A 25,450-nucleotide genomic window follows, 5' to 3' on the forward strand; every position below is an offset into this window, starting at 1 on the left:
GAGAACTTGCCCAAAGTCACACAGCAGATATGTGGCAGAGCCGGGATTAGATCCCACAACTGTCAGATTCCCAGGCTCCTGCTCTATCCATTATGTCACACTGTTTCTTTGTTTCTATTCCTATCTCTTTTTCAATATAAAGCCCTTTTTAGAGCTCTCACTTAGTGTCTTTAAAACCAATTACCCCCCCAATCAATCAGTGGTATTCATTGAGTCCCTTTGTTTTTTTTAATGCTACTTAAGCGCTTACTGTGTGTCAAGCTCTGTCCTAAGCACTGGGATAGATAAAAAATCAATCGGGTCTGGCATAGACCCCCGTCTCATGTGGTCTCACAGTCTAAGGAGGAGGGAGAACAGGTATCGAATCCAGTTTTATGATGATGTTGGCATTTATTAAGCGCTTACTATGTGCAAAGCGCTGTTCTAAGCGCTGGGGAGGTTACAAGCTGATCAGGTTGTCCCACGGGGGGCTCACAGTCTTAATCCCCATTTTACAGATGAGGTAACTGAGGCCCAGAGAAATTAAGTGACTTGTCCAAAGTCACACAGCTGACAAACAGCGGAGCGGGATTTGAACCCATGACCTCTGACTCCAAAGCCCGGGCTCTTTCCACTGAGCCACACTGCTTCTCATTTAAGAGGGTGAGCTGCATGTGAGACATGGAGCATCATGGTTTAGTGGACAGAGCACAAGCATGGGAGTCAGAAGGACCTGGGTTCTAATCCTGGCTCAGCCACTTGATTGCTGGGTGGCCTTGGGCAACTCACTTTAATTCTCTGTGCCTCAGTGACCTCATCTGTAAAATGGGGATTAAGACTGTGAGCCCCATGTGGGTCAGGGACTGTGTCCAACCTGATTAGCTTCCATTCATTCATCCAATCACATTTATTGAGCGCTCACTGTGTGCAGAGAACTGTATGAAGTGCTTGGAAAGTACAAAACAGAAATAAAGAGAGACAATCCCTGCCCTCAATGGATTCACAGCCTAAGGGTCGGGGGGAAGGGGTGTGATGGACAGTAATATAAGTAAACAGGTATCAATATAAATAATAATAATAGTAATAATAATAATGATGGCATTTATTCAGCGCTTACTACGTGCCAAGCACTGATCTAAGCGCTGGGGGAGATAACAGGTAATCAGGTTGTTGCACGTGGGGCTCACAGTCTTAATCCCCATTTTACAGATGAGGGAACTGAGGCACAGAGAAGTGAAGTGACTTGCCCAAAGTCACACAGCTGACAAGTGGCAGAGCGGGATTAGAACCCATGACCTCTGACTCCCAAGCCCGGGCTCTTTCCACTGAGCCATGCTGCTTCTCTAAAATAAATAGAATAAATATATATAAATCCCTATCAGGGTCACACCTGGAGAGTTTCCAGTCCTCTACCAGTCTCGACTATAATAATAATAATAATAATGTTGGCATTTGTTAAGTGCTTACTATGTGCAAAGCACTGTTCTAAGCGCTTGGGGGGATACAAAGTGATCAGGTTGTCTCATGTGAGGCTCACAGTCTTAATCCCCATTTTACAGATGAGGTAACTGAGGCTCAGAGAAGTTAAGTGACTTGCCCAAGGTCACACAGCAGAATTGTGGCGGAGTCAGGATTCGAACCCCTGACCTCTGACTCCAAAGCCCGTGCTCTCTCCACTGAGTCAAGCAGAGGCCTACCCATTCCATTCCTGGCTTGGCCAGTGGCTAGCGAGGGGAAGGCAATCGGCTACAAGTCAAAACTCGCCCGTGCTGGGCAGCAGCGGCACGGGAGAGAGTCGAGGGTGGAGACTCGAGTTTACTGCATGGAAGGTGGCAATGGTAAACCACTTCCATGTTTTTACCAAGAAAACTCCACGGATACACTACTAGAATGATTGCAGATGGTGAGTGGGGCGTTCTGGGAGAGAAGTGTCCGTGGTGTCGCTATGGGTCGGAAACAACTCGACGGCATAAGACAAGACAGTATATAGAAATAGAATATATATATATATATATATATACACATATATATGTATATATACATATATATGTATATATATACGTATATATACGTATATATACGTATATATATATATATATATATATACACACACACATAAGTGCTGTGGGGTGGGGAGATTTATTTATTTTATTTGTACATATCTATTCTATTTATTTTATTTTGTTAGTATGTTTGGTTTTGTTCTCTGTCTCCCCCTGTTAGACTGTGAGCCCACTGTTGGGTAGGGACCGTCTCTATATGTTGCCGATTTGTACTTCCCAAGCGCTTAGTACAGTGCTCTGCACATAGTAAGCGCTCAATAAATACGATTGATGATGATGATGAAGAGCAAAGGAATCTACCCCAGCACTTAGTACAGGATCTGGCACATAGTAAGTGTTTAACAAAGACCATTAAAAAAAGCTGGGGGTCAAGGATGAGAGGATTATTCATTCATTCATTCGATCATATTTATTGAGCTCTTACTGTGTGCAGAGCACTGTACTAAGCGCTTGGGAAGTACAAGTCGGCAACATATAGAGACGGTCCCTACCCAACAGCGGGCTCACAGGCTAGAACAGGGAGACGGACAACAAAACAAGACACGTGGACAGGTGTCAAGTCACCAGAATGAATAAAAATAAAGCTAGATACACATCATTAACAAAATAAATACAATAATAAATATGTACAAGCAAAATAGAGTAAAAAATCTGTACAAACATTCAATTCAATCGTATTTATTGAGCGCTTACTGTGTGCAGAGCACTATACTAAGTGCTTGGGAAGTACAAGTTGTACATATATACAGGTGCTGTGGGGAGGAGAAGGAGGTAGGGCGGGGGGATGGGGAGGAGAAGAGGAAAAAGGGGGCTCAGTCTGGGAAGGCCTCCTGGATTAGGGGTGACACATAGTGAGCAGCATGGCTCAGTGGAAATAGCCCGGGCTTTGGAGTCAGAGGTCATGGGTTCAAATCCCAGCTCCGCCAATTGTCAGCTGTGTGACCTTAGGCAAGTCACTTAACTTCTCTGTGCCTCAGTTACCTCATCTATAAAATGGGAATTAATACTGTGAGCCCCTCGTGGGACAACCTGATCACCTTGTAACCTCCCCAGCACTTAGAACAGTGCTTTGCACATAGTAAGTGCTTAATAAATGTCATTAATAATAATAATAGTAAGCGCTTAACAAATACCATCATATTATTTACATCCCTATTACCTATCTATGCAAGGCGTGGGAACGGAGAACAAAGATAATTTGTAACATCCTACCGGTCCCAATTCCTGATATTCCTGAAATTTCCAAATGCCCCATTCCCATGTTGCTGTAACTCAATAAAAGACACAGTGATATTGGGATCGGGGCTGCTTGTCACTCTCCCGGGAGGTGAACGGGCAGGTAGCCACTTTCCTTCTTTACTGCTCTATCTGAACTCATGTCTCCGAGTCATTTTTCCTATCTGCATCACCACCCTGGGTACAAGAACCCTGCGGCCGATTTACACCGTGTTAACCTATTTTGCACCCTACTTGTTGATAACAATTAACGATGTGTATATAGCCATAATTCTATTTATTCTGATGGTATTGACACCTGTCTACTTATTTTGTTTTGTTGTCCGTCTCCCCCTTCTAGACTGCGAGCCCATTGTTGGGTAGGGACCGTCTCTATATATTGCTGAGTTGTACTTCCCAAGCGCTTAGTACAGTGCTCCACACACAATAAGCGCTCAATAAATATGATTGAATGAGAAAAATTTTTCAGCGCTTAGAACAGTGCTTTGCACATAGTAAGCGCTTAATAAATGCCATCATTATTATTTATTATTATTATTAACCCGATTACCTTGCATCTACCCAGCACTTAGTGCGGTGCCTGGCACATAGGAAGCGCTTAACAAATAGCATTAGGAAATGAAAAAAAAAGAAAGGCACGACCAGACAAGCATCTTTCTCCCCGCCGCCCAGTACCTTGACTGTCGGCCAGGACCATGAGGCTGTCCCGGTGCGTGTGGCCGTAGAACTGTCCCAGAATGACATCGCTGTACTTGCGGAATATGGACACCAATCGCTCGTTGTAATACTCCCTCATGGCCGTGGTGTTGCTTACGTACGGGAGATAGCCCACCGGAACGTGTGCTATTATGTACACCTGCGAGTACAAACGGCAAGTGAGTAGGCCTGAACATTTCCTCCCATCTGCTCCTGGCCGGAGCCGGGTGCTAATTGAGACGGAATTAAAACAGTGCTCCCCGGGGTCCCCCGGGCACCCCGCTCGGCGTGGAGAAAACCCAATTCTACATAGTCACGATAATTAATAATTAGGGTATTTCATTCATTCGTTCAATCGTATTTATTGAGCGCTTACTGGGCGCAGAGCACTGGACTAAGCGCTTGGAAAGTACAATTGGGCAACAGATGGAGACAATCCCTACCCAACAACGGGCTCACAGTCTAGAAGGGGGGAGGCAGACAACAAAACAAAACAAGTAGACAGGCATCAATAGCATCAATATAAATAAATATAATTATTGTGACCCTGTACATATTTATTACTCTATTTATTTATTTATTTTACTTGTACATATCTATTCTATTTATTTTATTTTGTTAGTAGGTTTGGTTTGGTTCTCTGTCTCCCCTTTTAGACTGTGAGCCCACTGTTGGGTAGAGACTGTCTCTATATGTTGCCAACTTGTACTTCCCAAGCGCTTAGTACAGTGCTCTGCACATAGTAAGCGCTCAATAAATACGATTGATGATGATGATGATGATAATGAAAGTACAATTGGGCAACAGATGGAGACAATCCCTACCCAACAACGGGCTCACAGTCTAGAAGTGGGGAGGCAGACAACAAAACAAAACAAGTAGACCGGCATCAATAGCATCAATGTAAATAAATATAATTATTGTGACCCTGTACATATTTATTACTCTATTTATTTATTTTACTTGTACATATCTATTCTATTTATTTTATTTTGTTAATATGTTTTGTTTTGTTCTCCCCCTTCTAGACTGTGAGCCCACTGTTGGGTAGGGACCGTCTCTATATGTTGCCGACTTGTACTTCCCAAGCACTTAGTACAGCGCTCTGCACACAGTAAGCGCTCAATAAATACGATTGATTGAAATACGATTGATTGATAGCGCTATGCACATCATTAATACAATAAATGGAGTAATAAATATGTACGTACATACATAGGTGTTATGGGGCAGGGAGGGGGTAGAGCAGAGGGGGGGAGTAGGGGCGATGAGGAGGGGAGGGGGGCAGAGGAAGAGGGGGGCTCTGCCTGGGAGGGCCTCCTGGAGGAGGTGAGACTTCAGTAGGCTTTGAAGGGGGGTAATGTGCTAGTTTGGCGGATGTGCGGAGGGAGGGCATTCCAGGCCAGAGGTAGGACGTAGGCCGGGGTTGCCGACAGGACAGGCAAGAACGAGGAGGTTAGCGGTGGCAGAGGAGCGGAGGGTGCGGGCTGGGCTGGAGAAAGAGAGAAGGGAGTGAGGTGAGAGGGGGCAAGGGGATGGACAGCTTTGAAGCCAATAGTGAGGAGTTTTTGCTTGCACTTACTATGTGTCAGGCACTGTTCTAAGCGCTGGAGTAGATAATAATAATAATAATAGCATTTATTAAGCGCAAAGCACTGTTCTAACCACTGGGGAGGTTAACAAGGTGATCAGGTTGTCCCACGGGGGGCTCACAGTCTTCATCCCCATTTTACAGATCAATCAATCAATCAATCAATCAATCGTATTTATTGAGCGCTTACTATGTGCAGAGCACTGTACTAAGCGCTTGGGAAGTACAAATTGGCAACACATACAGACAGTCCCTACCCAACAGTGGGCTCACAGTCTAAAAGGGGGAGACAGAGAACAGAACCAAACATACCAACAAAATAAAATAAATAGGATAGAAATGTACAAGTAAAATAAATAAATAAATAATAAATACAGATGAGGTAACGGAGGCCCAGAGAAACTGACTTGCCCAAAGTCATACAGCTGATAAGTGGTGGGGCCGGAATTTGAACCCATGACCTCTGACTCCAAAGCCCGGGCTCTTTCCACTGAGACACGCTGCTTCTCCGGCGAGTATCACGCTGCTGATACAACGTAATCAGGCTGGAGTCAGTCCCTTTCCCACATAGGTCTCACAGCCTTAAGCCCCATTTCACAGATGAGGAAACTGGGTCCCAGAGAAGTGAAGTGACTTGCCCAAGGTCACACAGCAGACAAGTAGCAGAGCCAGGATTAGAATCCAGGTTCTTCTGACTCTCAGGCCTGTACTGTATCCCACTAAACCTCGCTGCTTCTCAACGATTTCAAGTTGGACGCTAAAGTTAATTGAATGGGGAAGTCTTATTTTTTTTACTTATTCATTTATATTAACGTCCATCTCCCCACTCTACTACACTGTAAACTCAAGGGCAGGGAACACGCTTACCAACTCTGTTATATTGTGCTCTCCCAGGTGTTTAATACAGTGTTTTCCACATAGTAAGTGCTCAGTAAACACCACTGATAACTGATTTACTTGTCCACAGTACATTCATTCTTTCAATCATATTTATTGAGTGCCTACTGTGAGCAAAGCACTGTACTAAGCACTTGGGAGAGTACACTATAATAATAAACAGACAGAACCCTCCTCCCCATCCCCCCGGCCCTACCTCCTTTCCCTCCCCACAGCACCTGTATATATGTCTGTGCAGATTTATTACTCTATTTATTTTACTCGTACATATTTACTATTCTATTTATTTTGTTAATGATGTGCATTTACTTTAATTCTATTTGTTCTGACTTTTTTTGTTCATTCATTCATTCATTCAATCATATTTATTGAGCGCTTACTGTGTGCAGAGCACTGTACTAAGCACTTGGGAAGTACAAGTTGGCAACACGTAGAGATGGTCCCTACTCAACAACGGGCTCACAGTCTAGAAGGGGGAGACAGACAACAAAACAAAACAGATTAACAGCATAAAATAAATAGAACAGTAAATATGTACAAGTAAAAGAAATAGAGTACTAAATCTGTACAAACATATATACAGGTGCTGTGGGGAGGGGAAGGAGGTAGGGCGAGGGGGATGGGGAGAGGAAGGAGCGGGCTCAGTCTGGGAAGGCTTCCTGGAGGAGGTGAGCTCTCAGTAGGGCTTTAAAGGGCTTTTGTTGTCTGTCTCCCCCTTCTAGACTGTGAGCCCAGGGACCATCTCAATATGTCACTGACTTGTAATAATAATAATAATAATAATAATAATGGCATTTATTAAGCGCTTACTATGTGCAAAGCACTGTTCTAAGTGCTGGGGAAGTTACAAGGCGATCAGGTTGTCCCTAAGGGGGCTCACAGTCTTAATCCCCATTTTACAGATGAGGTAACTGAGGCAAAGAGAAGTTAAGTGACTTGCCCAAAGTCACACAGCTGACAATCGGCAGAGCCGGGATTTGAACCCACGACCTCTGACTCCAAAGACTTGTACTTCCGAAGCGCTTAGTACAGTGCTCTGCACTGTACTCAATAAATAAGTAAGCGCTCAATAAATACAATTGAATGAATGCATGAATGAAATCCCTGCCCACAACAAGCTGTGGGAAAGTTTTTCAAGACGTCCCTGCCCTCAGCAAAACTTGAAACTACACCGCTCTCTCTCTCCCTCCCGCCTGCCGTGTGTTCAGGATGGCGTATTAGCCACCGCACCCCTTGATTCCTCGATAAACCCCTCTGGAGCCACGACGACACAATCTTACCTTTTCTTTCTTCTGCCGGGAGCCTTGTAACGTCCCCTCTAGCCACTCAAATTGGTGAGCTGGGTCGGTCAAGTTCAGGGTCACGGCATTGGGACTGTAGTATAAATTCGTATTTAAACTGATTATCCGGAGGGAGTGAGGGCTGAGATTGGACGGGAGGGTCTGCGAGTAGAAGCCACCTGGAAAAACAAATTCCAACAAATATCAGAGGGGCCAAGTGATGGGAGAGAATTCAGACTTTAAAATCTGTATTCATTCATTCATTCAATCGTATTTATTGAGCGCTTACTGTGTGAAGAGCACTGTACTGAGAGCTTGGGAAGTACAAGTTGGCAACTTATAGAGACGGTCCCTACCCAACAGTGGGCTATACTTACTACGTTCGGTGTGCAGAGCAAGGTATGGGACACAATATATCAAGCACATATCAGGCGCTCAGTACAGTGCTCTGCACACAGCAATAATAATAATAATAATGGCATTTATTAAGCGCTTACTATGTGCAAAGCACTGTTCTAAGTGCTGGGGAGGTTACAAGGTGATCAGGTTGTCCCATGTGGGGCTCACAGTTTTAATCCCCATTTTACAGATAAGGTAACTGAGACCCAGAGAAGTGACTTGCCCAAAGTCACACAGCTAACAATTGGCGGAGCCGGGATTTGAACCCATGACCTCTGACTCCAAAGCCCGTGCTCTTTCCACTGAGCCACGCTGCTTCTCCGAGCCACGCTGCAGTAAGCGCTCAATAAATACGATTGAATGAATATGGAACGCAGCCTGCTTGATTAGATGCTTAGGAAACGGTCAAAAATAAGAAATGTCCAGCACTCGTCTGCTCTGTGACCTTGGGCAAGTCACTTAACTTCTCTGGACCTCAGTTACCTCATCTGTAAAATGGGGATTAAGACTGTGAGCCCCACGTGGGACAGGGACTGTGTCCTAGCTGATTGGCTTGGATCTACGTGACTCAGTGGATACAGCAGGGGACTGGGAGCCAAAAGATCCTGGGTTCTGATCCCAGCTCCTCCACACGTCTGCTGTGTGACCTTGGGCAAGTCACTTCATTTCTCTGGGCCTCAGCTACCTCGTCTGTAAAAAACGGAGATTTTAAGAGTGTGAACATGCTGTGGGACAGGGACTGTGTCCAAATTGATTAACTTGTATGTCCCCCAGTGCTTAGAAAAGTGCTTGGCACATAGTAAGCGCTTAACAAGTGCCATTCTCATTATCTACCCCAGTGCTTAGTACAATACCTGACACATAGTAAGTGCCTAAAAAAAAAAACCAAAAAGAGAAAATGAAATGACAAATGTTAGTTGAGGGAATAGATATGAATAATAGGGGAGAGAATAAATCACCCTCAAGTGGATAACTCTATTGTACTCTCCCAGCAGTGCTCTGCAAACAGACAATGCTCAGTCAACACCGGTGGCTGATGAATGGTGAGGTAATAACAATAATAATAATATGTTGCCAACTTGTACTTCCCAAGCACTTAGTACAGTGCTCTGCACACAGTAAGCACTCAATAAATACGATTGATTGATTCATTGATAATAATAATAATGGCATTTATTCATTCATTCATTCAATCGTATTTATTGAGCACTTACTGTGTGCAGAGCACTGTACTAAGCGCTTGGGAAGCACAAGTTGGCAACATATCGAGATGGTCCCTACCCAACAGTGGGCTCACAGTCTAGAAATTTAAGCGCTTACTATGTGCAAAACACTGTTCTAAGCACTGGGGAGGTTACAAGGCGATCAGGTTGCCCCACGGGGGGCTCACAGTTTTAATCCCCATCTTCCAGAGGAGGTAACTGAGGCACAGAGAACTGAAGTGACTTGCCCAAAGTCACACAGCTGACACTTGGTGGAGCCGGGGCTTGAACCCATGACCTCCGACTCCAAAGCCCGGGCTCTTTCCACTGAGCCACACTGGTGGTTGGGGAGGATGGTGTGGACGGGAAGGGAGTTATTTTCTACCCTTTAGACCTCTTTCTTGCTCTCGTCTGAATGCTCTCCAACTTGGCCCCCCTCCTTTGGGCTGTGGCGCTCTGAAATGAACCAGCTGCTTAAGAAAAGAGCTGACGAATGCCAAGTTCAAATATCCTATTGCCTAGAGGGGTGATGAGAAGGTCTTCGGGTTTTGGAGAGGAAGGCGCTTTTCTGGGAAAAGAGATGTGTGCTGCTCTCTGCTTCCCCCTCACTGCCAGGAAAGCATGAATTACCAAACCGCCAAACATAATCAGCCAATTCTCAGTACTCCTCACTTCCTAAAAATCATCTGCGATGTTATGCGGTCTCTATTTGGGGGTGAATCATTAAGCTATAATAATAATAATGATGGCATTTGTTAAGCGCTCACTATGTGCAGAGCACTGTTCTAAGCGCTGGGGAAGGATACAAGGCGATCAAGTTGTCCCACGTGGGGCTCACAGTCTTCATCCCCATTTTACAGATGAGGTAACTGAGGCTCAGAGAAGTGAAGTGACTTGCCCGAGGTCACACAGCAGACATGTGGCAGAGCCGGGATTCAAACCCATGACCTCTGACTCCAAAGCCCGGGCTCTTTCCACTGAGCCTTCAAGGCCCTACTGAGAGCTCACCTCCTCCAGGAGGCCTTCCCAGCCTGAGTCCCTTCCTTCCTCTCCTTCCTGTCCCCTCGTCCCCCTCTCCATCCCCCCCATCTTACCTCCTTCCCTTCCCCACGTATACATATATATATATGTTTGTACATATTTATTACTCTTTTTATTTATTTATTTATTTTACTTGTACATATCTATTCTATTTATTTTATTTTGTTAGTATGTTTGGTTTTGTTCTCTGTCTCCCCCTTTTAGACTGTGAGCCCACTGTTGGGTAGGGACTGTCTCTGTATGTTGCCAATTTGTACTTCCCAAGTGCTTAGTACAGTGCTCTGCACACAGTAAGCGCTCAATAAATACGATTGATGATGATGATGATGATGATGACTGAGTCACGGTGCTTCTCTATCAATCAATCGTATTTGTTGAGTATTTATTGTGTACAGCGCACTGTACTATGCACTTGGGAGAGTACAAGGAGAAGCAGTGTGGCTCAGTGGAAAAAGCCTGGGCTTTGGAGTCAGAGGTCACGGGTTCAAATCCCAGCTCTGCCAAATGTCAGCTGTGTGACAGCTATTTATTTATTTATTTTACTTGTACATATCTATTCTATTTATTTTATTTTGTTAATATGTTTTGTTTTGTTCTCTGTCTCCCCCTTCTAGACTGTGAGCCCACTGTTGGGTAGGGACCGTCTCTATATGTTGCCAACTTGGACTTCCCAAGCGCTTAGTACAGTGCTCTGTACACAGTAAGCGCTCAATAAATACAACTGATTGATTGTGACTTTGGGCAAGTCACTTAGCTTCTCTGTGCCTCAGTTCCCTCATCTGTAAAATGGGGACGAAGACTGTGAGCCCCCCATGGGACATCCTGATCACCTTGTAACCTCCCCAGCACTTAGAACAGTGCTTTGCACATAGTTAGCATTTAATAAATGCCATTATTATTATTACTACAATGTAACAATAAAGCAGATACATTTCCTGCCCACAATGAACTTATATGTCTCAATTCCAGAAACACACACTCAGTTTAATAAACTCCCACTCCCACCAAAATGGAAACTGAATCGAGAAATCACTACTGTGCCTGTCTCCCCCTCTAGACTTTAAGCTCATTATGGGCAGGGAATGTATCTGTTATATTATAATACTGTACTCTCCCAAGTGCTTAGAACAGGGCTCTGCACACAGTAAGCGCTCAATGAATACTATTAATTAATTGCCTGGCAGCACCTTTTACAGTCTCGCCACTCATTCAAATTAACTGCTCTACATGCCAAACCTCTTTCATCGTGATCGTCGTCACCGTCATCCCCATCATCATCAGTAGTCATTAAGTATCTACCATGTGGATAGAGCACTGGCCTGCGAGTCAGAAGGTCATGGGTTCTAATCCCGGCTCCACCACTTGTCTGCTGTGTGACCTTGGGCAAGCCACGTCACTTCTCTGGGCCTCAGTTACCTCATCTGCAAAATGGGGATTAAGACTGTGAGCCCCACGTGGGACAATCTCACTAACTTGTATCTACCCCAGTGCTTAGAACAGTTCCTGGCACATAATCAGCGCTTAACAAATACCATAATTATTATTATTTCTGAGTGGCAGCACGGGATTGTTGCCTTCCTTTCTGCTCTCTCTTTTTTTAAAAAGTGGTATCTGTTAAGTGATGACTATATGTCAAATGCAGTTCTAATCGCTGGGTTTAGGTACAAGTTAATTAGGTTGGACACAGCCCCTGTCCCGCATGAGGCTCACGGTCTAAGTTAATAATAACAATAATAATAATAATAATAATAATAATAATAATAATGGCATTTATTAAGCGCTTATTATGTGCAAAGCACTGTTCTAAGCGCTGAGGACGTTACAAAGTGATCGGGTTGTCCCACGGGGGGCTCACAGTCTTAATCTCCATTTTACAGATGAGGTAACTGAGGCACAGAGAAGTTAAGTGACTTGCCCGAAGTCACACTGCTGACAATTGGCAGAGTCGGCACTTGAACCCATGACCTCTGACTCCAAAGCCCGTGCTCTTTTCCAGTGGTAGAACTGAGGCACAGAGAAGTAAAGTGGCTTGCCCCAGGTCACCCAGCAATCAATTGGTAAAACAGGGACTAGAACCCAGGTCCTTTCGCTCCCAGACTTGTGCTCTTTCCACTATGCCATGCTACTTCTCTTCTTCCACTTTTCCTGACTCGTTCTCTTCGTTCTTCCCAAGACAAACTTTTTTATGATATTTGTTAAATGCCTACTATGTGTCAAACACCATTCTAAGCACTGGAGTAGATGCAAGTTAATTAGGCTGAACAAAGTCCCGTCCCGCATGGGGCTCACAGTCTAAGTAGGAGGGAGAACCAGAGAACTGAGGCCCAGAGAAGTGAAGTGACCTGCCTAAGGTCACACAGCGGACAAGTGGCAGGGCGGGACTAGAACCCAGGTCTTCTGAGCCCCAGGCCCAGGCTCTTTCCATAGGTCATGCTGCTTCTCAACCTCTAGCTGTACCTCCCTCTCAACTGTCACTCTTCCATCCCCATCCCTCATGCTGCTCCCTTAGCCTGGCTTGGGATTCCCTTCCTCCCTGCATCAGGAGGATCAAAAATCCCACTCCCTCCTCCAAAAAATTTTCCCCAATTAATTTCCCAGCCCCATGAGCCATACCATCATTTCATCCCTCTCTAGCCCCTTATAAATATACCCTCCTTAGAGCTCATGGCCATATGTTCACTTCATTTATTTCTGACCTCTCTAATTGTTGATATTTATATGTTTTTTTCCCCCAGTAGCAGGTAAACTCCTTTCTTTTATGGTATTTGTTAAGTGCTTACTATGGGGCAGGCACTGAACTAAGCACTGGGGTAGACGCAAGATACTCCGGTTGGCCACAGTCTCTGTCCCTCATAGGCACAGGGAAATAGAAAAGCAGTGTGGCCTACTGGTTAGAGTATGGGCCTGGGAGTTGGAAGGATCTGCGTTCTAATCCTGGCTCTGTCACTTGTCTGCTGTGTGTCCTTGGGCAAGTCACTTCTCTGCTCTGGGCCTTAGTTACCTCATCTGTCAAAAATAGGGATTAAGACTGTGAGCCCCACGTGGGACAGGGACTGTGTCCAACCTGATTTGCTTCTATCCACCCTGGGGCTTAATTAATTAATTAATCGATTATGTCATTTATTAAGCACTTACTATGTGCAAAGCACTGTTCTAAGCACTGGGGAGGTTACAAGGTGATCAGGTTGACCCACGGTGGGGGGCTCACAATCTTAATCCCCATTTTATAGATGAGGTAACTGAGGCCCAGAGAAGTGAAGTGACTTGCCCAAAGTCACACAGCTGACAATTGGTGAAGCCAGGATTTGAACCCCTGACCTCTGACTCCAAAGCCCGTGCTCTTTCCACTGAGCCACGCTGCTTCTTGTAGAGTGCTTGGCACAAAGCAAATGCTTAACAAATGCCATTAGTATTATTGTTACTGGGCTCACAGGCTTAAACCCCACTTTGCGGATGAGGTAACTGAGGCACTGAGAAGGTACGTGACTTGCCCAAGGTCACACAGCGGACAAGTGGTGGGGCTGGAAATAGAACCTGGATCCACTTACTCTCACGTCTGGGCTTTTTCCACTAGGCCATGCCATGTCTTGCCTTGTGGGCTTGGAACATATATCACTTCATTATCCTGTTCTTTTCAAACTCTTAGCACAATGTACCGCACCAAGGGGATGCTACTACTACCCCTCTTTAGGGCACATACTATGCACAAGGCTTACTGTCTACAGGATATTACCTGTGCACAGAGCATTCTCATATGCACCGACTATTCACAAAGCATCTACTGTGGATAATAATAATGACATTTATTAAGCGCTTACTATGTGCAAAGCACTGTTCTAAGCGCTGGGGAGGGTACAAAGTGATCGGGTTGCCCCACGGGGGGCTCACAGTCTTCATCCCCATTTTCCAGATGAGGGAACTGAGGCACAGAGAAGTTAAGTGACTTGCCCAACTGAAAAGCAGTGTGGCTCAGTGGAAAGAGCCCGGGCTTTGGAGTCAGAGTTCATGGGTTCAAACCCCAGCTCCGCCTTTGTCAGCTGTGTGACTCTGGGCAAGTCACTTCACTTCTCTGGGCCTCAGTTACCTCATCTGTAAAATGGGATTAAAACTGCGAGCCCCCCATGGGACAACCCCATCATCTTGTAACCTTCCCATCGCTTGGAACAGTGCTTTGCACAGATTAAGCGCTTAATAAATGCCATCATTATTATTATTATTATAATTGGTGGAGCTGGGATTTGAACCCATGACCTCTGACTCCAAAACCCGGGCTCTTTTCCATTGAGCCATGCTGCTTTTCTGGATAGTGAGAAACAGTGTGGCCTAGTGGAAAGAATATGGGCCTGAGAGTCAGAGGACCTGGGTTCCAAACCTGCTCCTCCATTCATCTGCTGTGTGATCTTGGGCAAGTCACCTCACTTCTCTGGGCTTCAGTTCCCTTACCTGCAAAGTAGGGATTCATTCATTCATTCAATCATATTTATTGAGTGCTTATTGTGTGCAGAGCACTGTACTAAGCGCTTGGGAAGTACAAGTTGGCAACATATAGAGATGGTCCCTACCCAACGGTGGGCTCACAGTCTAGATTCGATACCTGTTCTCTCTCCTACTTCAACTTTCAGCCCCATGTGGGACCCGATAAACTTGTATCTAACCCAGCGCTTAGTGCAGTGATGGGCACATAGTAAGCGCTTAACAAATACTACAATTATTATTATTACAAAGCACAATCCTAGACACTTACTAACTACTCAAACCACAGTTCTGGATGTCTCCTGGGTAGATAATACTACACTGAGCTCCAATTCCACTTACTGTGGAGAAGGGACTAGAGAAGCAGCATGGCTCAGTGGAAAGAGCCCGGGCTTTGGAGTCATAGGTTATGGGTTCAAATCCCGGCTCCGCCAATTGTCAGCTGTGTGACTCTGGGCAAGTCACTTCACTTCTCTGGGCCTCAGTTCCCTCATCTGGAAAACGGGGATTAAGACTGTGAGCCCCCTGTGGGACAACCTGATCACCTTGTAACCTCCCCAACACTTAGAACAGTGCTTTGCACATAGTAAGTGCTTAATAAATGCTATCATTATTATTATTATTATTATTATTATTATTATTATTACTATATGACACTTGGGAGATGTACAATAAAAGCAAAAATGCAGTCACTGCCTTGAAGTAGCTTACAATCTGACAGGGGAGACAAGCGGATGATAACTGCAAATATACACCAGGAATTAAAGAGGGAGCTACAAATTACAATAATAAAAGCAGGCAATAATAAAAGGACAAGCGCTTAGTACAGTGCTCTGCACACAGTAAGCGTTCAATAAATGCAATTGAATGAATGCAAATAAAGAAGTGCAGCAGGTGGGTTACGTGATCAGTAAAGGGGGACGAATTGGGAAATTTTGGTATTTGTTAAGTGCTTACTATGTGCAAAGCACTGTTCTAAGAGCTGAGCACCGTTCTAATCGACCCTTCCGTAAACTGACTTCAATCCTACACTTCGAAGGTGTGCTTTTCTGGTTGTTTTTTTGTTTTGTTTTTGTTTTTAAATAACATTTGTTAAGCACTTACTGTATGTCAAAAACTGCTTTAAAACACTGGGATAAGGTTCATTAGGTCTGACACAGTCCCCATCCCTCATGGGGCTCACAGTCTAAGTAGGAGGGAGAGCAGATAATGGAACCCCCATTTTGTAGTTTATGAAACTGAGGCACAGAGAAGTGATTAGCCCACGGTCGCACGGCAAGAGACTAGCAGAGCCGGAATTAGAACCCAGATCCTTTGACTCCCAGGACCGTGCTCTTTCCACTAGGCCACGCCACTGTTCTTCTAGTTCCCGTGCCATTCACGGTTAAATTGGGTTTTGGTGTGCCTCATCTTGCCCCGACAGCCACGTCAGCCAGCCACGGGGCAAGGGAAGGGAGGGGAAACGTTCCCTACAAGACAAACTGGTCGTGCAATGAATCACTCGCCATTTGGCTGGAAACTGGCCAATGCACAAGAAAACTAGGGCCTTATCCGGCTGGGGGGCGTCTAAACAAAACTGTGTGGGGCCTATACAGAACTGAGGGGGCCTATACAGAGCCCCCTCCTTCCTCTCCCCCTCCTCCCTCTTCCCCCGCCTTACCTCCTTCCCCTCCCCACAGCACCTATATATACGTATATATGTTCGTACGTATTTATTACTCTATTTATTTATTTATTTTATTTGTACATATTAATTCTATTTATTTTATTTTGTTAATGTGTTTGGTTTTGTTCTCTGTCTCCCCCTTCTAGACTGTGAGCCCACTGTTGGGAAGGGACCGTCTCTATATGTTGCCAACTTTATTAATGATAGCATTTCTTAAGCGCTTACTATGTGCAGTGCACTGTTCTAAGCGCTGGGGAGGTTACAATGTGATCAGGTTGTCTCACGGTGGGGGGGGGGGGGTCACAGTCTTAATCCTCATTTTACAGATGAGGGAACTGAGGCACAGAGAAGTGAAGTGACTTGCCCAAAGTCACGCAGCTGGCCATTGGCAGAGCTGGGATATGAACCCATGACCTCTGACTCCAAAGCCCAGGCTCTTTCCACTGAGCCATGCTGCTTCTCTAACTTGTACTTCCCAAGCGCTTAGTACAGTGCTCTGCACACAGTAAGCGCTCAATAAATACAACTGAATGAATGAGCTGGACGGGGCTAACCATTGCTGGGTGGACCTGTGGGTCTCATTCCATTAGGCTCACTGGAAAGAGCCCGGGCTTGGGAGTAAGAGGTCGTGGGTTCTAATCCCAGCTCTGCCACTTGCCAGCTGTGAGACCTTGGGCAAGTCACTTCCCTTCTCTGGGCCTCAGTTCCCTCATCTGTAAAACGGGAATTAAGACTGGGAGCCCCACGTGGGACAACCTGATCACTTGGTATCTACCCCAGTGCTTAGAATAGTGCTTAGCACATAGTAAGCGCTTAACAAATACCATCGTTACTATTCCCAGGATGCTCCCAACCCCTTCTTACCTTTGCGCAGGGTCTGGAGAGCATCCTCAGAGAGCCACGGCTTCCAGAAGTTGGCTATGGCATTGTACACTTCGCTGGTAGAGATGGGCAGTTGGTCCTGACACAACATAACACACTTTCTTTAGCTCCAGTTTGATGGATATCAGGCAAAAACTCCTCACCCTGGGCTTCAAGGCTGTCCATCACCTCGCCCCCTCCTACCTCCCCTCCCTTCTCTCCTTCTACAGCCCAGCCTGCACCCTCCGCTCCTCTGCTGCTAATCTCCTCACTGTCCCTCGTTCTCGCCTGTCCCGCCGTCAACCCCCGGCCCACGTCCTCCCCCTGGCCTGGAATGCCCTCCCTCCACACATCCACCAAGCTAGCTCTCTTCGTCCCTTCAAAGCTCTACTGAGAGCTCACCTCCTCCAGGAGGCCTTCCCACACTGAGCCCCCTTCTTCCTCTCCCCCTCCTCCCCCTCCCCATCCCCCCACCTTACCTCCTTCCTCTCCCCACAGCACCTGTATATATGTATATATGTTTGTACATATTTATTACTCTATTTATTTATTTTATTTGTACATATTTATTCTATTTATTTTATTTTGTTAATATATTTTGTTTTGTTGTCTGTCTCCCCCCTCTAGACTGTGAGCCCGCTGTTGGGTAGGGACCGTCTCTACATGTTGCCAACTTGTACTTCTCAAGTGCTTAGTACAGTGCTCTGCACACAGTAAGCACTCAATAAATATGAATGAATGAATGATGGAGAGGTGAAAAACCAAATTCTCTCTTGTTTTAATATCTCTCTTTCTTTCTCTCTCTCTCCTCCCTCTTTCTTTCTCTCTCCCTCTCTCTTTCTCTCTCCCTCCTTCTCCCTCTCTCTCTCTTTCTCCCTCTCCCTCTCTCTCTTCTCCCTTCCTCCCCATCTCCCCCCAAGCATGGCCTAGTGGAAAGAGCTCAGGCCTTGGAGTCAAAGGACCTGGGTTCTAATACCAGCTCTGTCACTAGTCTGTTGTGTGCCCTTAGGTAAATCCCTTCGTTTTCCTTCGTTTTCCTGTGCCTAAGTTACCACGTCTGTAAATGGGCATTAAATCCTACTCCCTCTTACTTAGACTGTGAGCACTATGTGGGACAGAGACTACGTCCCAACCTGATTCTTGTATATCTTCCCTAGTGCTAAACAAATGCTACAATCATATATGTATTTCTCTCTCTCATAAAAACCTGCCCATTCTTTTGAGCAGCATTTGAAATCCTAAATGAGCATCACCTCTGACAATATCCTCACCTGAATCACTTCAACCAGGATTTTATTGTATCCACTAAAAAGCCAAAAAGCCAAAAGAGAGACAACTATAAAAATGTAAAGTGCCAATTACGCTTTCACAGTCCTGAAGCAACCCACAGCTCTCTTTAGAGTGCCTTCAGATGTACCACATAAAGTTTTACCCCCTTCAAATAAAATGACTTCCAGTCATTAACTTCCAGTAGACAGGGCTAAGAAATTTCCTAAGTGTGCAAAGAGATACAGAAGATAATAATAATAATAATGGCATTTATTAAGCACTTACTATGTGCAAAGCACTGTTCTAAGTGCTGGGGAGGCTACAAGGTGAGCAGGTTATCCCACGGGAGGCTCACAGTCTTAATCCCCATTTTACAGATGAGGTAGCTGAGGCACAGAGAAGCTAAGTGACTTGCCCAAAGTCACACAGCTTACAATTGGAAGTATCAGGATTTGAACCCATAACCTCTGACTCCAAAGCCCGTGCTCTTTCCACTGAACCATGCTGCTTCTCAGTAGTAGTAGCGATATTTATTAAGCACTTACTATGTGCCAGGCATTGTACTAAGCACTGGGGTAGATACAAGCAAAATGGGTTGGACACAGTCCATGTCCCACATGGGGCGCATAGTTGTACTGCCCATTTTACAGATGAGGTAACTGAGGCAAAGAGAAGTGAAGTGACTTGCCTATAGTCACACAGCAGACAAGAGGCAGAGCTGGGATTTGAACCCAGGTCCCCGTGATTTATGAATCTCAAGTGAGAGCAGAGAAAATTCTCCCCATCTCCTGGAGGAAATGTAGCGCTTATGCGTTCTTCATTCAGCTGAGTGAATGTTGCAGATAACTCCCTAACAGCCAATGACCAAAATTAAATAAATAACAATCAACAGGGCCAGAGCAGCTGTAATTACTACTGCTTCAAGACCCCCAGATTGCGGGGGTGGGCCTATGTCTGTGAAACAAGAACACTGGTGCTCTCTGGAAGGGTTAGACTTCATCCAGACTCCACTGAAAGCAGGGACTATTTCCACTAGAAATAATAATAATGATGGTCTTTGTTAAGTGTTTACTATGGGCCAAGCACTGTTCTAAGCACTGGAGTAGACACAAGGTCATCAGGTTGTCCCACGTGGGGCTCACGGTCTTAATCCCCATTTTACAGACGAGGGAACTGAGGCCCAGAGAAGTGAAGTGACTTGCCCAAAGTCACACAGCTGACAAGTGGCGGAGCTGGGATTAGAACCCACAACCTCTGACTCCCAAGCCTTTTCCACATAAAGGAAGTGCATTTCACCCTTGCTCTCTTCCACATAAAAGGGAGTTCCTGAGATCCAGCAACTTGCTTAATTCTCATGAGACCGGCCCAGGCAGAGCAGAAATTTCTCCAAATAACAGTTTCCCTAGACTGTAAGCTCCTTGTGGACAGGGAACGTGCCTACCAACTCTGTTTTACTCTACTCTCCCAGGTGCTTAGTACAGTGCTCTGCACCCAATAAGCATTCGTGGCTCAGTGGAAAGAGCCTACCAACTCTGTCTTACTGTACTCTCCCAGGCGCTTAGTGCAGTGCTCTGCACCCAGTAAGCATTCGTGGCTCAGTGGAAAGAGCACGGGCTTTGGAGTCAGAGGTCATGGATTCAAATCCCAGCTCCGCCACGTCTACTGTGTGACCTTGGGCAAGTCACTTAACTTCTCTGAGCCTCAGTTACATCATCTGTAAAATGGGGATTAAGACCGTGAGCCCCACGTGGGACAACTTGATCACCTTGTATCCCCCCCAGCGCTTAGAACAGTGCTTTGCACATAGTAAGTGCTTAACAAATGCCATCATTATTATTATTATTCAATAAATACGATTGATTAAGCGATCCACACATCAGCACCAAACATCTCACCCTCCAATCCTCTGCCGCTAACCTGCTCACTGTACCTCGTTCTCGCCTGTCCCGCCATCGACCCCCGGCCCACATCCTCCCCCCGGCCCAGAATGCCCTCCCTCCGCACATCCGCCAAGCTAGCTCTCTTCCTCCCTTCAAAGCCCTACTGAGAGCTCACCTCCTCCAGGAGGCCTTCCCAGGCTGAGCCCCCTCTTTCCTCTCCTCCTCCCCATCCCCCCCCCCCCCCCGGCCCTACCTCCTTCCCCTCTCCATAGCACTTGTATATAATTGTACAGATTTATTACTCTATTTTACTTGGACATATTTATTATTCTATTCATTTTGTTAATGATGCGCATATAGCTTTAACTCTATTTGTTCTGACAACTTTGACACCTGTCTACATGTTTCATTTTGTCGTCTGGCTCCCCCTTCTAGACTGTGAGCCCGTTGTTGGGTAGGGACCATCTCTATATGTTGCCGATCTGTAGTTCCCAAGAGCTTAGTACAGTGTTCTTCACAGAGTAAGTGCTCAATAAATACGATTGAATGAATGAATGAATGAATGAATCTCATCCATCTGATCATTTTCAAAGAGGCTAAATCAATCAATCATAATAATAATAATAATGGCATTATTAAGCTCTTACTATGTGCAAAGCACTGTTCTAAGCGCTGAGAAGGTTACATGTACTAAGCACTTGGGAGAGGACAATATAACAGAGTTGGTAGACACGTTCCCTGTCCACAGCGAGCTTACAGTCCAAACACAGTTCCAGAGTGAGGTGACCTTTCGGTACGGTGCATACAGATGATCTCTGTGCAACCGTGCCAACTAACAACTGGGCGGCTTGTTTGACCCGTACCCGACTGTCTAGAGAATCTCCGTGTGGCTGGCGCTGGGGAGGAGGATGGGCTGGAGAAGCAGCGTGGCTCAGTGGAAAGATCCCGGGCTTGGGAATCAGAGGTCATGAATTCAAATCCCAGCTGTGCCAACTGTCAACTACGTGACTTTGGGCAAGTCACTTCTCTGGGCCTCAGTTACATCATCTGTAAAATGGGGATTAAGACTGTGAGCACCCCGTGGGACAGCCTGATCACCTTGTAAATTCCCCCCCCAGGGCTTAGGACAGTGCATTGCACATAGTAAGCGCCTATTAAATGCCATTATCATTATTATTATTATTAAGGGTGGGTGGATGATGGCAGCCAAGTGACTGGTTTGGACACCACTCCCAAACTGCCAAGCATCCAATCACCTTCAACCTAGGTCAGCTCCATAATTAGCTGTATTTTTTCTTTTAAATGGTGTTTGTTCAGCGCTTACTGTACGCCAGGCACTTCACTAAGCACTGGGTAGACTAATAATAATAATGATGATGTTATTTGTTAAGCGTTTACTATGTGCCAAATATTCATTCATTCATTCAATCGTATTTATTGAGCGCTTACTGTGTACAGAGCACTGTAGTAAGCGCTTGGGAAGTACAAGTCGGCAACATATAGAGATGGTCCCTACCCAACAACAGGCTCACAATCTAGAAGGCGGAGACAGACAACAAAACAAAACATGTAGACAGGTGTCAAAGTCGTCAGAACAAATAAAATTAAAGCTAAATGTGCCTCATTAGCAAAACAAATAGAATAGCAAATATGTACAAGTAAAATAGAGTGATAAATCTGTACAAATATATACAAGTGCTGTGGAGAAGGGAAGGAGGTAGGGCGGGGGGAATGGGGAGGAGGAGAGGAAAAAGGGGGCTCAGTTTGGGAAGGCCTCCTGGAGGAGGTGAGCTCTCAGTAGGGCTTTGAAGGGAGGGAGAGAGCTAGCTTGGCGGATGTGCGGAGGGAGGGTATTATGAGCCCACTGTTGGGTAGGGACCGTCTCTATATGTTGCCAACTTGTACTTCCCAAGTGCTTAGTACAGTGCTCTGCACACAGTAAGCGCTCAATAAATACGATTGAATGAATGAATTCCAGGCCAGGGAGAGGATGCGGGCTGGGGGTCGATGGCGGGACAGGTGAGAACGAGGCACGGTGAGATTAGCGGCAGAGGAGTGGAGGGTGCGGGCTGGGCTGGAGAAGGAGAGAAGGGAGGTGAGGTAGGAGGGGGCGAGGGGATGGACAGCCTGGGGTAGGTACAAGGTAATCAGGTTGCCCCACATGGGGCTCACAGCCTTGACTAATCAATTGATTGATTAATCAATCAGTGGCATTTATTGAGTGCTTACTATGTCTATCTCCCCCCTTTAGACTGTAGGCTTGTTGTGGGGAGGGAATGTGTCCGTTTATTGTTATATTATACTCTCCCAAGTGCTTAGTACAGTGCTTTACACATCGTAAGACCTCTATTGAATGAATGAATTGGCCTAGTGGGGAGAGCACAGTCCTGGGAGTCAGAAGGAGCTGGGTTCTAATCCTAGCTCTGCTACTGGCCTGCTGTGTGACCTTGGACAAGCCACTTCTCTGGGCCTCAGTCACCTCATCTGTAAAATAACGAATAAGACTGTGAGTCCCATGTGGGAGACAGACTGTGTTCAATCTAATTACTTTGTATCTGCCCCAGTGCCTGGCACAGAGTATGCGCTTAACAAATACCATGAAAAACAACTGTGGTATTTGTTAAACGTTTACCACGGGCTAAGCGCTGGGGACCTCTCAGGGTCGCACTTGGAGAGTTTCCAGTCCTCTACCAGTCTCGACTAGAGGAGGGAGAGTCAAGCAGAGGCCTACCCACTCCATCCCTAGCTTGGGCAGTGGCTAGCGAGGGGAAGGCGATCGGCTACGAGTCAAAACTCGCCCATGCTGGGCGGAGATGTGAGTTGACTGCGCGGAAGGTGGCAATGGTAAACCACTTCCAGATTTTGACCAAGAAAACCCTACGGTCACACTACCGGAACGATTGCAGATGGAGGTGGGGCGTTCTGGGAGAGATGTGTCCATGGTGTCGGACGCGGCTCGACAGCATAAGACAACCACAACAACAACCGCTGGGGTAGCTACAAGACAATCAGGCTCCGCACGGGGCTCGTAGTCGAAGAAGGAAGCAGAACAGGGATTGAATCCCCATCTGGCAGATGGAGAACTGAGGCACAGAGAAGTTATTAAAGTGACCTGCTCAAGGTCACCCAGCACATAAGCGATGGAGCTGGGATTAGAACCCAGGTCCCCTGAATTCCAGGCTCGGGCTCTTTCCACTAGGATGTATCTGCTTCCCTGTGTCCTGGTGTGAGTGAGGCAGGGTCTGGGACAATGGAAGGAGGTAGAGAGGAGTATTAAAGTCTCCTTACAGAAAGGCACCTGATCCATTGCCATCATTGACAGCAGCAAAGTCTGCTGGGGGAGGGAGTGGGAGACAGGCTGAAAAAAAGAGGACTTTTACAGCCGGGAAAAATGCAGGCCGAGAGGAGATGGGATTGTACCCCAAGTCCTACAATTACTAATAATAATAATGGCATTTATTAAGTGCTTACTATGTGCAAAGCACTGTTCTAAGCTCTGGGGAGGTTACAAGGTGATCAGGTGGCCCCACGGGGGGCTCACGGTCTTAATCCCCATTTTCCAGACGAGGGAACTGAGGCCCAGAGAAGTGAAGTGACATGCCCCAAGTCACACAGCTGACAAGTGGCGGAGCCGGGGTTTGAACCCATGACCTCTGACTCCAAAGCCCGGGCTCTTTCCGCTGAGCCACGCTGCTTCACTACCCAGAGAGGAGTGCCCGCTGGAATTTGTGAGGGGCAGATTCAAAAGGAAACCTCTAGACTGTAAGATCCTCTCGATGGTAAGCTCCTCGTGGGCAGGGAAATGGTCTACCAACCTACCAATGGTCTACCAAAATTACTCTATTTTATTTGTGCATATTTATTCTATTGATTTTATTTTGTTAATATGTTTTGTTTTGTTCTCTGTCTCCTCTTTCTAGACTGTGAGCCCGCTGTTGGGTAGGGACCATCTCCATATGTTGTCAGCTTGTACTTCCCAAGTGCTTAGTACAGCGCTCTGCACACAGTAAGCGCTCAACAAATACAATTGAATGAATGAATGAACCCTGTTCTAGTGTACTCTCGCAAGGACTTAATACAGTGATCTGCACCCAGTAAGTGTTCAATCAATCAATCAATCAATCGTATTTATTGAGCGCTTATTGTGTGTAGGGCACTGTACTAAGCGCTTGGGATGTACAAGTTGGTAACATATAGAGACAGTCCCTACCCAACAGTGGGCTTACAGTCTAGAAGGGGTAGACAGAGAACAAAACCAAACATATTAACAAAATAAAATAAATAGAATAGATATGTACAAGTAAAATGAATAGAGTAATAAATATGTACAAACATATATACATACATACAGGTGCTGTGGGGAAGGGAAGGAGGCAAGACGGGGGGATGGAGAGGGGGGCGAGGGGGAGAGGAAGGAGGGGCTCAGTCTGGGAAGGCCTCTTGGAGGAGGTGAGCTCTCAGTAGGGCCCCGAAGGGAGGAAGAGAGCTAGCTTGGCGGATGGGCAGAGGGAGGGCATTCCAGGCCCGGGGGATGAGACAAATGGCAGCAAACCCTGTGACTCCCTGGCCCGTGCCCTAACCCTATGCAGCCAATCAATCAATCAATCGTATTTATTGAGCGCTTACTGTGTGCGGAGCACTGAACTAAGCTTGGGATGTACAAGTTGGCAACATATAGAGCCAGTCCCTACCCAACAGTGGGCTCACAGTCTAGAAGGGGTAGACAGAGAACAAAACTAAACATATTAACAAAATAAAATAAATAGGATATGTACAAGTAAAATAGAGTGATAAATATGTACAACATATACACATATATACAGGTGCTGTGGGGAAGGGAAGGAGGCAAGACGGGGGGATGGAGAGGGGGACGAGGGGGAGAGGAAGGAGGGGGCTCAGTCTGGGAAGGCCTCCCGG

The 25,450-nt window shown here is 46.0% G+C and overlaps 1 protein-coding gene across 1 annotated transcript in view; it reads right to left on the reverse strand.

The window, feature by feature from the left end:
* SMPDL3A (sphingomyelin phosphodiesterase acid like 3A) overlaps window positions 1-25,450 on the reverse strand; it is a 68,146-nt gene that overhangs the window by 13,883 nt on the left and 28,813 nt on the right. The window contains exons 4-6 of the mRNA XM_038769428.1: window positions 17,388-17,484; window positions 7,743-7,921; window positions 3,954-4,134 (exon numbers count right to left, since the gene is read on the reverse strand). Of these exons, the coding sequence (XP_038625356.1) occupies window positions 3,954-4,134; window positions 7,743-7,921; window positions 17,388-17,484 (457 nt within the window). The remainder of the gene's footprint in view (window positions 1-3,953; window positions 4,135-7,742; window positions 7,922-17,387; window positions 17,485-25,450) is intronic.

The sequence above is a fragment of the Tachyglossus aculeatus genome, chromosome 2 (assembly GCF_015852505.1).
Source record: "Tachyglossus aculeatus isolate mTacAcu1 chromosome 2, mTacAcu1.pri, whole genome shotgun sequence".
Classification (NCBI taxonomy): Eukaryota; Metazoa; Chordata; class Mammalia; order Monotremata; family Tachyglossidae; genus Tachyglossus; species Tachyglossus aculeatus.